The sequence below is a fragment of the Paramacrobiotus metropolitanus genome, unplaced genomic scaffold (genome assembly GCF_019649055.1).
Source record: "Paramacrobiotus metropolitanus isolate TYO unplaced genomic scaffold, Prichtersi_v1.0 Parri_scaffold0000016, whole genome shotgun sequence".
Taxonomy (NCBI): domain Eukaryota; kingdom Metazoa; phylum Tardigrada; class Eutardigrada; order Parachela; family Macrobiotidae; genus Paramacrobiotus; species Paramacrobiotus metropolitanus.
This window is the reverse complement of record NW_026570236.1, coordinates 484,395-496,097: the sequence shown is the minus strand read 5'-3', so window position 1 is coordinate 496,097 and position 11,703 is coordinate 484,395. Positions and strand designations below refer to the sequence as shown.

At 44.9% G+C, this 11,703-nt stretch overlaps 2 protein-coding genes across 2 annotated transcripts; both read right to left on the bottom strand.

Moving 5' to 3' along the window:
- Window positions 1-276: 276 nt before the first annotated feature.
- On the bottom strand, window positions 277-3,128 carry LOC129585196 (arylsulfatase B-like). The gene is made up of 9 exons (XM_055477787.1): window positions 2,878-3,128; window positions 2,435-2,797; window positions 2,103-2,378; window positions 2,005-2,041; window positions 1,839-1,912; window positions 1,487-1,772; window positions 1,035-1,415; window positions 835-979; window positions 277-764 (listed from the first exon to the last, which is right to left on the bottom strand). The coding sequence occupies exons 1-9, from the start codon at window positions 3,109-3,111 to the stop codon at window positions 389-391; spliced, it is 2,172 nt and encodes a 723-aa protein (XP_055333762.1). The 5' UTR covers window positions 3,112-3,128; the 3' UTR covers window positions 277-388.
- Window positions 3,129-6,153: 3,025 nt separating this feature from the next.
- Window positions 6,154-10,299, bottom strand: LOC129585195 (arylsulfatase B-like). The gene is given in 9 exon segments (XM_055477786.1): window positions 6,154-6,717; window positions 6,800-6,944; window positions 7,014-7,394; window positions 7,532-7,681; window positions 7,684-7,816; window positions 8,031-8,104; window positions 8,869-8,905; window positions 8,991-9,266; window positions 9,339-10,299. Coding segments are annotated over 9 exon segments (2,433 nt in total). The 5' UTR covers window positions 10,203-10,299; the 3' UTR covers window positions 6,154-6,344.
- Window positions 10,300-11,703: the final 1,404 nt, after the last annotated feature.

The following is an 11,703-nucleotide window of genomic DNA, read 5'->3' as shown; positions in this document are numbered from 1 at the left end:
ATGAAATATAACATCTTGGCGGTTTTTGTCGCAAGTTTTGCGAATTAAAAAATCTGCAGCTGCAGTTACGGATGACATCAGCACATTTCCGTTCGAAATCTGTTCGTTCGTTCGTGCTTAATGCGCGGAAAATCTGCACAGGGCCAGTTCATAGCATTAGTGCATGCTGGTACAGTGGTACTCGTAGTGAAATTTGCGCGGTACTTAGTTCTCTCGGTTCGTTTTGCCTTTAATGTTCCGGATGTGTACAAAGACAATATAAGAAAGATACGAGTATTTATTTCATTTTCTCTCATCTCCATCACCATGTTTATTTTATTGATTTCTACTATGTACAAACTGTGATAATAAACAAGAATTATGTACAAACGCTACAAAAGCATTTGACCTAGTACGAACTGGAGGGGTTAAAAGGTAAAAAGGTAAGAGGTGGGTTATCGATAACTTCCACAGGATCTTTCCAGGGCACCCAGATGCCGTCCCAGTATTTACCCGGATCGGAAGCCGGATCGTAAGAAACTTTTCTTGATGGGAAAAACGTTGTGTTATACACGGCAATCTTGTCCTTCAGCGTCTTAAGCATAGAAGGGTAAGACGCAGCGATGTTATTCAGCTCGCAAGGATCGTTGACCAGGTCAAATAAACAGTCACTCAAATGTGGTGCGCATTTGCTGACCTCCACACCCGGTGGAAAAACGCAGTCAACGGCTAACGGTGTCCAGACGGTCTGCGGATCGTTGTCGGAGGTACCCGGTGTACGGTACCTAGATTTTAAACAGTTGCAGTTCTTTAAAAGTTTCATATAAAATATGGCGCAGTCAAGCGTTGCCTAACCATCCCAGGAAACTATTGTCGAATATTTCTCCGCCGATGAGCTTGTACAAACCACCATACGTGTCCTGATAGATCATCGCGTACTGGTTATTTGTACCATCAATATTATTCACCAGTTCTGTGCGAGGACCATAATTCAGCCCGTCTGTAATATTATTTTGTAAGGTGTCATTCTCTTGATTGAATAATTTGAAGCTTACTGTAGAGAGAGTTCCATTGGCTAATGCCACTAAGGTCACCCGGTTTGTCGCCCAGTTGGTTAACATCTCCACCGGCGGCTTCGTACATTGTCGGCAACCAATCCGTGACGTGGAACAACTGGCTGGTTATGCGCCCACGCTTAGGCAGAAGAGGCGACCAAATGAAACCGTTAGTGCGAACACCGCCCTCAAACATGACGCCCTTGCCTTGTCGTAACGGCCAGTTGCTTCCGTGATTGCTACCGTGTACAAACTGATAGGAGGGTGGAATAGGAGCCCCGTTGTCGGCAAAGAACACAATGATGGTATTGTTGATGAGGCTTTTGTACGTCAGTGCGTCGGTGATTCGCTTGAATTGCTCGTCCAGTAACTGGATATTGGCTACGATTATACAGTTCTTAGATAATAACATTTTAGCAGCAGTATGGTTGAGCGTGGAAGTAATTAATTACCCAAGTATTTCTTGCGGCTTGGATATTTGTCCGTGAAAGAGATAGCTGATGGACGGAGTTGGTACTGTGGCATTGTATGGATAACGGCACCGTAGTCTTCGAACGCTGTATGGGGCACCGTCGTCGCGAAGTACAAGAAGAATGGATTATTCGGATTGGCATTTCGTATCCATTTCTCGGCATGATTTGTGAACAGTTCTGGTAAGAACGCGTTGTTCGTGACGTTTGCAAAGACAATTTTTCCGTTTTCTCGAAGCATTTTCCCTGCCACTGGAAAAGGTGTGATCTAGAGAATAAAATTATAGGTAACGATGGGCTTGTGGTTATACTTTTCGGCGGTTAGTTTTCCTACCCATCCTGTTGTGTAATTGAACCAGTTACCATCCCCGGACATCAACATATACGTTTGGTCAAAGCCCCGGCTTGCTGCAGAATAGAACAGCAGTCCAAAGGTCAATATTCCGCTTGAACCATTGCTTTTATATCATAAGGTTTTTCTTATGTTTTCTTGTACATACATGGAAAGAAAGCGCGAACAGATTGTCCAAGATGCCACTAAAAGACCCAAAAGTTACGGAATTGAACTCCGCCACAACATAACGGATCCACAACCTACCTTTCCAACACCCCAAGTATCGTATCCAAGATCTTTCATATACTGCGGGAACATCTTAAATTCAACCGGAACACCCCATGGTTCGCCGTCGCTGATGGCGGCCGTTTGCATACCAATGCGGAATGTGTATTTTCCGGTCATCAGAGCAGATCGCGTGGGTGTGCAGATTGGATTGCAATAGTGGCGAGAAAAGGCGATGCCGTCCCAAGCCAGTTTGTCGATATTCGGAGTGGGAGTCTGCAGGTTACCCGAGGCGTAGCTGAGATCAGCATGACCCTAAATCACAAATCGCCTGTAAATTCCGTTTTGGTCTATTCCTGACGATCGCGTACTAGATCGTCCGCCAAGAAAAAGACGATGTTCGGTTGTCGACTGAGTCCGGGTCCACCCTTGATATTACATGTCTTTCCGGAGCCGCCGGAGCAGGCCGGTCGGTTAGCTACCGTTGTCACGATCGCGTCGTTGGATGCCGGCGTTGTGGTGCCGCCCACAACAGTTCCAGCTGGCCGACCAGCTGGTGCCTCTGTCATGGTGAAAGCTTGTTCACTGTCTGGTCCGCTGGCTGGAAGTGTCCCCAGTGTGGCTGGACCACTTGTAGAAGACACAATGTCTGGTCCCGCTGGTGGTGTTGGAACTGAAGGGGCAGCCGTTACTGTTGCCGGCACCGGCACCGACGATGACGGCACATTTGAACCCTAAATGCAGCACACATGCAGTCCTAGAATTTGGTGAATACGTGATAGAAAGCAGTCGTTATTAGCTCTTATTGTCGCACCGAGGTCACGGATCCTGGAGTAGCTGAGGGCGCCATGGAATTGTATGGCGTAGTACCGCTACCCATGGACTGCTTTGCCTGCAGCTTAGCCGCTTGAAGAGCATTTTGCAGTTGAATTTGTCGGGAACGGAGAAGACCAGCTTCGGCACATACGACCACCAGAGCAACAGGCAGATAAGTGGTAAACAACATCTTGATAATTTGATATATTCGGCGTGAAGCGAACAAACACATGTGGCAGCAGTGATCAATGCCACCGCATGTTTGGTGCCAGAAATCTGCCAAATCACCAACTTTATATTGTTTTCTTAACTTGCTGTGTTCGTAGTGCTTTGAGTCGTTCGCTCGGTCTGCCGCCAGTCAGATCGTGTACCTTCCTAAAGACCATTCAGTGAGTTATAACTGGATTACCTTAATTTGCAAATGAATTTCCTGTCTGCATCTGATTAATGAATCCTTAATGCTTAATTACTTATTAATTACTTTGCTGGCACCGTTTTTGAAACAACGAACCGATTAAAGCAATTGCAAAGTATGGCTGTGCTCTCTGTAATTGAATTGTTCTTCTCTTAAATTTTAAAAAAATGCAAAAATTTGCACATCTGACCAGCATATTTATGTTACGTCCGGGTTGCACGGGGCCATGTGATGCTATGGGGAAAATGTGCTCAAGTCTGATCCCGCAAATCCAGACACGGATACGAATTTGCATATTGTTACGAACGTGTAAAGCGCTCTTTTAGTGGGTGATGGACAGACAGCCAGACTGTCCATGTAATGACACCTAATTAACCCTTTAATTGGCGCGAACATTTCTACGCACATCGAATTACAGTGCAATAGTTCGACATATGAAACCGTTGTTACATAACCTCGCCCATTCGTTGGTGTAGCACACGCACCAATGGAATTTTCATGTGCTTGGACAGAGTTTATGATATGTTGCAAACGTTTACACCAATTAGCAATTTCCCACAACAATCAACATTACATCAGATTGTTGCAGTGTCATGGTGCTATGAGTTCGGTGAATATCGACAAGTGATTACTGTATAATACACTACTCTGTATTTCGTTGACCGTGGTCTTTTATTACTGACTGCCGGCTGCTTCGGTGTTGTAGGCGCTCGCGTGTTATGCTCGTGCTGACCGTTGATCAATACAACCTTACAAGTTAGTCGAAAGCTTTCACGGATGTTGGCAGAAAATCGTTTTCGTTTGAACATTTGCGTCCACATGGTGGTGGTGCTGCGCAAGGATGAATAAGTATACCGTACGCGTATAATATCTGCCCTCCGGACTTCAGTAGTGATCCACCGAAATATGCATAGAGGACAGGTATGTATTTTATGTGTGATCACTAACTGCATGTTCCAGTTGAAGCTGCGGTCCCATCTACAGGGTTTGCTGATGTCGAACACTATTCTTTTTTGGAATCGCACTTCCGCTGAGCATCAGTTCTTCATACATTTTTTTGATTAGACAACGTTCTGTGCAAAGGTCACCAGTACTATGTGGATCGCACTATATTGAGCAGGTAAATGACAGTACTTAACCAACGTCATGCGACATCTTTTTACTGCTTAGAACTCGCAGTCCAAGTGCCTGTGACCGCTTGTCCCGTGTATCGTTTAAAGTTTACAGCAGGCCTCACCATCAGTATTGTACAATACATATCATGTCACCCCTCGGTTGTTGCAAAAGACACCACAGCCACTAGCTACTAACAAAAACAACCATAAATATTTAGAGCAAGTACTGAATTACTACCCTTTTAGTTTCAGGGTCGAGTAAGAAAAGTGCAACATGAGCGCAATAACATTATCAAAATTTAATTCTGTGCTCGAGTGTTTACCACATTTTTGACACTATCGTTGACAAAAGCAGTGTTACTTCGCTGAATTGTTAAAAATGAATAACGATCTTCTGACTCAAAAGCGCATGGTTACGAATCTCGCCGGATTATAGGAAAACCATTTTTCCTATCTCTTCAATGGGCGTCTTGGCTGAACTTCCGAATGTCTGGAATCCGACAGGGATCAACTCGTGTAGTCCCGATATGATCAAGGGAGTTCTAATTCATGACGTTATCAGCTTCGGCCTGGTCGACGTCGCTCCGGCTCCTTCGCTGCTCTGATCCAGAGTAGACCGGGCATCAGTGTCGGCGCAGTTCACGTCTCACGCCGGACACAGTTCTCTTGTTCAAAGGCAGTCGTTAGCAGTCCAAACGTGTGTCGTTTTTGTGTCACATGCCTCTGGATTCCATTTGCGCGAGCCAGGTAGCCAGCCGACCCTGGTCCATATCGCAGACTGTCGTTAAGGGAAATGACACGGTCCATTTGTGTAAATCAGCACATGCACGAGTACTTTCGCTTTTGCGTACTCTCATCAATTCATGATATAACTAAAAAATTTGTTTCCATTGGCGAGAAAACCGTCAAATGCGCGCAACACGTACTCTCTTGGGATGTTATGGATAAAATAAGACTCCAAAAACTTTTAACCCAAACGAGCGTGCCAAAAGTCTTGCAACATAGACCGATCTTTCATTTTGCTGAAAAAAAAACCACATAAATATCAAGGTCGTTTTCATTCGAAATACTGGAACTATTTTCAAATTTTAAAATGAAATTTAAAATCTAAATTCGTTGGTTAACTTAAGAAAAACGGATTAAAACGATCTTTCTACTTCTTTGCATTTTTCAGAAAGAAGTTTATTATGGCACCTTTGGTGTACTTTTTCGTTTAAACATTTTGGAATCTTATTTCTTCCATAACTCCACCACCGAATGTCGCGGGCACCAACTGTTTTTTCGCTTATGTAGAAAAGTACTGATAATATTTTACAGTACTGATGTAGGCACAATGTCATAAAACGATACAGAAAGCGCTTGGGAGTGGGCGATAACGAAAGTGGTCGTGCTTGTGCTGATGTTCCCGAATCGAGTAAAAATTTTAATGGCTGAGAAGCTCTACTTTGGTTTTTCTTAACACCCAGTCGCTTTGCCTGTTCATTACTAACAATCGGTCATTCCCATTTGTTGTCCCCTATTTTCGCTCTCTCGTTTGGCTGCGCACAAGGGTATGGCCGGAAAATAGGTTTTGATGTGCATTCAAATCTGACTTGCATTGCAAGCGTTATTTCAACTAGGATTAGAAATTAACTATGTAGCAAGCCACATGGGGACCAGTGACCGGTTGTTCCAAATGTATAGTGGAAGTGACCGTTTGTCGTGAAAATACTCGTCGTATTTCGTCGTATTTGCTTCTTGAACCTTTTGCTCATCATGGGTGTTTTGGATTATTCAGTTCCCCTATTTACCAATTTTACAAACAATCCAAGTAAATAACAGTTACCGATACGATTGAACGTAGTCTCCAAAAATCTTATTTGAAATGTGCCTGCGCCGAAAAAGAGCGCTGTGTCAACTCATCAAGAGCTAACAATACTTATTTACAAGAACTTCTTAGTACGAGCTGGACGGGTTGAATGGCATAAAGGTCAGCGGTGGGTTGTCAACAACTTCCACGGGATCCTTCCATGGCACCCAGAAACCTCCCCATTTGCCGGGATCGGCAGCCGGGTCGAATGGTTTGATTTCGGAGGGAATACCAGTGGCGTTGTACGCGGTAATTTTGTCTCGCAGCAACTGCAACATTGTTGGGTAGGTCGCAGCGATGTTGTTCAGTTCGCATGGGTCGTTAACCAAATCGAACAGGCATGGCGACAGATGCGGCACGCATTTGCTAACTTCAACGCCCGGCGGGAAGTTGCAGTCAGTAGCTGCTGGTGTCCATACTGTCTGCGGGTTTGCGTCCGAAGTGTCTGGTGTGCGATACCTGCAATGAAATTCCATGAATAATACGTCGACAACAAGAAATACGTACGAAAACGTTTCTTCGTTTGCATTGCCATCTTTACCATCCAAGGAAAGAATTGTCGAAAATGTTGCCACCGATAATCTTGTAGATTCCACCATAGCTGTCCTGGTAGATCATGGCATATTGAGGATTAATAGTGTCGATGTTGTTAACCAGTTCCATACGAGGTCCGTAGTTCAAACCATCTACGAAGAAGTCCATCTTAATGCAACATATCGTAAGTTTTCACAGTATTATTGTAAAAGACGGCTTACTGTACAACGACTTCCACTGGCTCATGCCGCTAAGGTCACCCGGCTTGTCACCCAGTTGGTTGACATCTCCGCCAGCAGCTTCGTAGACGGTGGGCAGCCAGTCGCTGACGTGGAACAGCTGGTTGGTGATGCGTCCACGTTTGGGCAGAAGCGGCGACCAGATGAAGCTGTTGGTGCGGACTCCGCCCTCGAACATGACACCCTTGCCTTGACGCAGCGGCCAGTTGCTGCCGTGGTTGCTGCCGTGGACGAACTGGTAGGACGACGGAATTGGAGCGCCGTTGTCGGCGAAGAAGATGATGATGGTGTTGTTGATGATGCCCTTGTAGGTCAAAGCGTCGGTGACACGCTTGAATTGCTCATCCAGTGTCTGAATAGTGGCTAAAAAAGAAATTTTCCGGTGAGCGATTGCGTCTTGAAAAAGTTATTTCCAAAAATAAAACATCTCTAGCAAAGAAATAATATTTACAAATTGCCCCCGATACAATCATAAAACTAGAAGAAGTGCCATGACTTACCCATGCACTTCTTGCGCGATGGATACTTGTCGGTGAAGGCGAAGACCGGTGGTCGAAGCTGGTACTGAGGCATTGTGTGCATGACGGCGCCGAAATCTTCGAATGCAGTGTGCGGCACAGTGCTGGCGAAGTACAGCAGGAAGGGTTGTTGGGGTTGTGGTTGCGAATCCACTTCTCGGCATAGGTCGTCATCAACTCGGGGAAATAGTTGTTGTTGGTAATGTTGGCGAACAGAATCTTGCCGTTTTCACGGATCATTCTGCCAGCCATGGGATACGGCGTAATCTGTTGCAAAGCGATAATTGTACGCAAATAAGGGATGTAGAAAAAATGCTTTTCTGATGCGAACGTACATCTTGCCGGTTATATCGTACATGTAAGTATCTTAATTCTACAATTCAGTGTACGGTTTATGATAATACTGCATGGTATTACTATCTAATACTAAATTTTTAGACCGAAATATTAATTTTATGAATTTTTGAACCAGAGTGCGTACCCAGCCAGTGGTATAGTTGAACCAGTTGCCATCTCCTGCCATCAACATGACGGACTGATCAAACCCGCGGCTCGCTGTAAATAAAGTGTTGCAATTAGCCATCATTAAAAGTTTACTAGATTATGATTCATTGTTGCTGACATTTACAGTTAGTTGTGTTTTCGCGTTCTGTTGAAAATCAGTCCATCATTTTCGCCTTCTTACTACGAGAACAATTGAGGGCTTCAATCGTTTAGTTCGGTAACCTACAAATCTGAGCTTGGTTTTGACCGTTGCTTCTGCCGAACGTTCAGCGATAAGTTCGCCCAGAAGAGCTGTAATTAAGAATGACACATTCTGCTTTCGCAAAAACCGGCATCAACCCGCCCACCAATAATAAAAGGTTTCTAAACAAATTTCAAGTTTTTCTTTTATATGGAAAAGATTACGCTGCAAGGTGAGCCTACTGTGTAGTACGATCGCGACACACAGTCGACTATCAATGCTATGCGGATTTTAGTTTTTCTCTGATGGTGAACCGCAAATCCAAATCCAAATCCATATTCGTAAATCCAAATATACAAGAATTTTTAGACGATTTTAGAAAAAAAATCCTCTTAATTACTCTGCAAAATTTCAAGGACAAAAAAAATTTAAGTTAGTTTTTTGGGAAAGGTGTAGACACCCTAATTATTAGCGTCCGAGGTGAAAGCAAACCCTGTTGCAGGATTTTGAAATACCGTACACCCTAGGGTCATCAATTCTGGAATTAGGATTAACCAAGTATCATTTAGGGCCAGGCTGGCTGTACCGAGTGCTGGTAACAGTAAGTAAAGAATCGAACTACGTAGTTACTTACATGGTAACGACGCACGGTTGTATTGACCAAGATGCCACTGCAAGAGGAATGTTGAAGATATGTACTCTGTAGTGGTTGTGGGTATCTGATCGAAGAACAACCAAACAATAACAGGTACTGACCTTTCCAGTAGCATAGGTATCGTATCCGAGATCCTTCAGGTACTGAGGCAGGAACTTGAACTGAAGAGGCACACCCCACGGTTCACCGTCACTAATGGCGGCCGTCTGCATACCAATGCGGAAAGTGTATTTGCCGGTCATCAGAGCAGAGCGCGTGGGTGTGCAGATCGGGTTGGAATAGTGACGGTGGAGGATAATACCATCCCAGGCCAGCTTGTCAATATTGGGTGTCGGGGTCTGCAGGTTACCTTCCGTGTAACTGAGATCGGCATGACCCTGTTAAGGTTAAGACAAATTACAAAAACACACTGTGACGTATCTCGCAAGATTACAAGACTGACTGCCTACCAAATCGTCGGCAATAAAGAAGACAATGTTTGGCTGCTTATTGAGACCAGGTCCACCTTTGGGGTTGCAGGTCTTGCCGGAACCGGAAGAACACGGCGTTCGACTTGCGATAGTAGTGACCACGGCATCGTTGGAGGACGGTGTGGTGGTACCGCCGCGCACAGGTGGTGAGCCAACGGGCGCTTCGGTCATGGTAAACGCCTGATCACTTCCAGGTCCGCTAGCCGGAGGCGTACCGGGTGGGGTTGCTGGTGGTGTACCGGGAGGAGTTGCTGGTGGAGTGCCAGGCGGAGTTGCTGGCGGTGTTCCTGGAGGCGTTGCGGGCGGTGTGCCAGGTGGAGTTGCCGGTGGAGTCCCAGGAGGAGTTGCTGGAGGTGTTCCTGGAGGCGTTGCCGGCGGTGTTCCCGGGGGTGTAGCAGGAGGCATTCCAGGTGAAGCATAAGTGGTTGCTGCTGGTGCAGTGGGTTTTGTTGTTGGCGCCATAGTTGGTGCGTAAGTGGTACCCATTGTCGGTCCCATAGTTGGGCCCATTGTTGGTCCCATAGTTGGTCCCATAGTTGGCCCCATGGTTGGCCCCTTTGTGGTGGGTGCGTAGGTGGTGCCCATTGTGGGTCCCATCGTAGGTCCCATCGAAGGTCCCATAGTTGGTCCCATAGTGGGCCCGGCGGTCGGTGCCGGCGTGGCCATCGATGGACCCATAGAATAGTATGAACTTGTCGTTCCTACCGCTGCCTGTTTAGCATGTATTTTGGCATTATCAATGGCAGTTTTAAGTGCCTTTTGCCGAAGAATGGCAGGCCGTAATAGTCCAGCTTCGGCAGATATTATCATAAGGGCAATACATAAGTAATACGTAAAGGCCATTTTCTTGGTAATTTCCGCTAACTGCGGAGACACCAAGCTGAGGGAATATGACAGGAAGGCAGACGTTGTGAATGTCTAACAACTACGCGACAAAGCTAATGTATGTTTTATCATTATTTTATACGGGGTCATTGCACAATCGGTATATTTTGCCGCCAGTTGGATCGTGGGCCTTCTTACAACTGATATCTAGTGTAACAAAATACAAAAGCGATCGCGAAACAGATAGGCTGATGCGTTTTGCCGGACAACGTACGCGATACCTGTAGCAGTCCAGCACAAAACTCTATGACCACAGCAGCTAGATTATGGTAAGAATGTCTCAAATCGCACAATGAGTGTTTTCATTGGTCTAATTAATTAAGCTGCACAGTATGTTAACTTCAGCGCGACTTTTCCCGTTGCAGCGTGGTTTTGTTTACTAGGGTAGTCTAGTTCGATCGTAATTAAGCACTATGCAACTAAGTGCATAGTGCATAGCGGTCGCTTCGATCACAGGTAATTTGTGTAAAATTTTTTGTCCGATGTCCAAGAAAGAAGATGATTAGTTACCAATCATCAGCCTGTGGTAACATGCCGGTATTTTCCTACATCCCAGGTGTGATCACGGCCAATAAGGAAGTCTGGGAAAATCAAAAGCTCAGACGTTACAAAATGGTACTATTATTTTCGTTATCAATTTGTTGTATAATTTGAAGCTACTGCACAGATCGAAGAGACTGCTATACTCGGTAAAAAAAATCAGTATTATCGACCTTTGTTATTTTCCGCTTACAGTTACCGGTATTTGTAAGCACTACTCGGCGTATTGTGGGTTTTATTTAATACGTTTCCTGTGAAACAGGCTGCAAATTCGAATGGTGACCAATCCATTCACAATATTGAATCTTTTTCTACCTTTTACTCGGTGCACTACCACCTTTCCTTCCGATTAAAACCTTTGCCGCTGCTACCTTAGCTTCTACTCTGTATACGAAAACGACTTTTATTGGCTGCAGTAAAACCGGGTTAATTTAATTTATCATTTGGTTTCCGCTGCGCGTTCGTTTCAATCCTGTGAATGTTTTGTAAAATGCACCTACTTTCAGGTAGTACTGTGGTTACACGAGCTATGTAAAAAGCAGCTATATTTTCTCCGCGATTAGTACAGAGATAGAAGTACTCTGTACTTCTATCTGAACATAAAACCCAGGAATGGGCGAGCGCACAAGGATAATTCGCAAAAATTTCTTGCATTGCAAAATATCGGTATAGTGTGGAAATCTACTGCAAACTTTTCTGAAAAGAAGTTGGAAAGCGACGTGGAGAACCAAGGAGAAGGTTAAAAGCAAACAACGAAAATGCAACGTACCGAGTGATTGAGTGGTTGAGGTAGTGCACGTACGGAGTGAAAAATAGTGAAAGGTTGTGGACGGAGTGGTCATCAGTACGCTTTCGGCTCTTTTCCCATTCAGTTCCCACAAGCCACAACATGAACAAGAGAGCCAATTACCGAAACTAA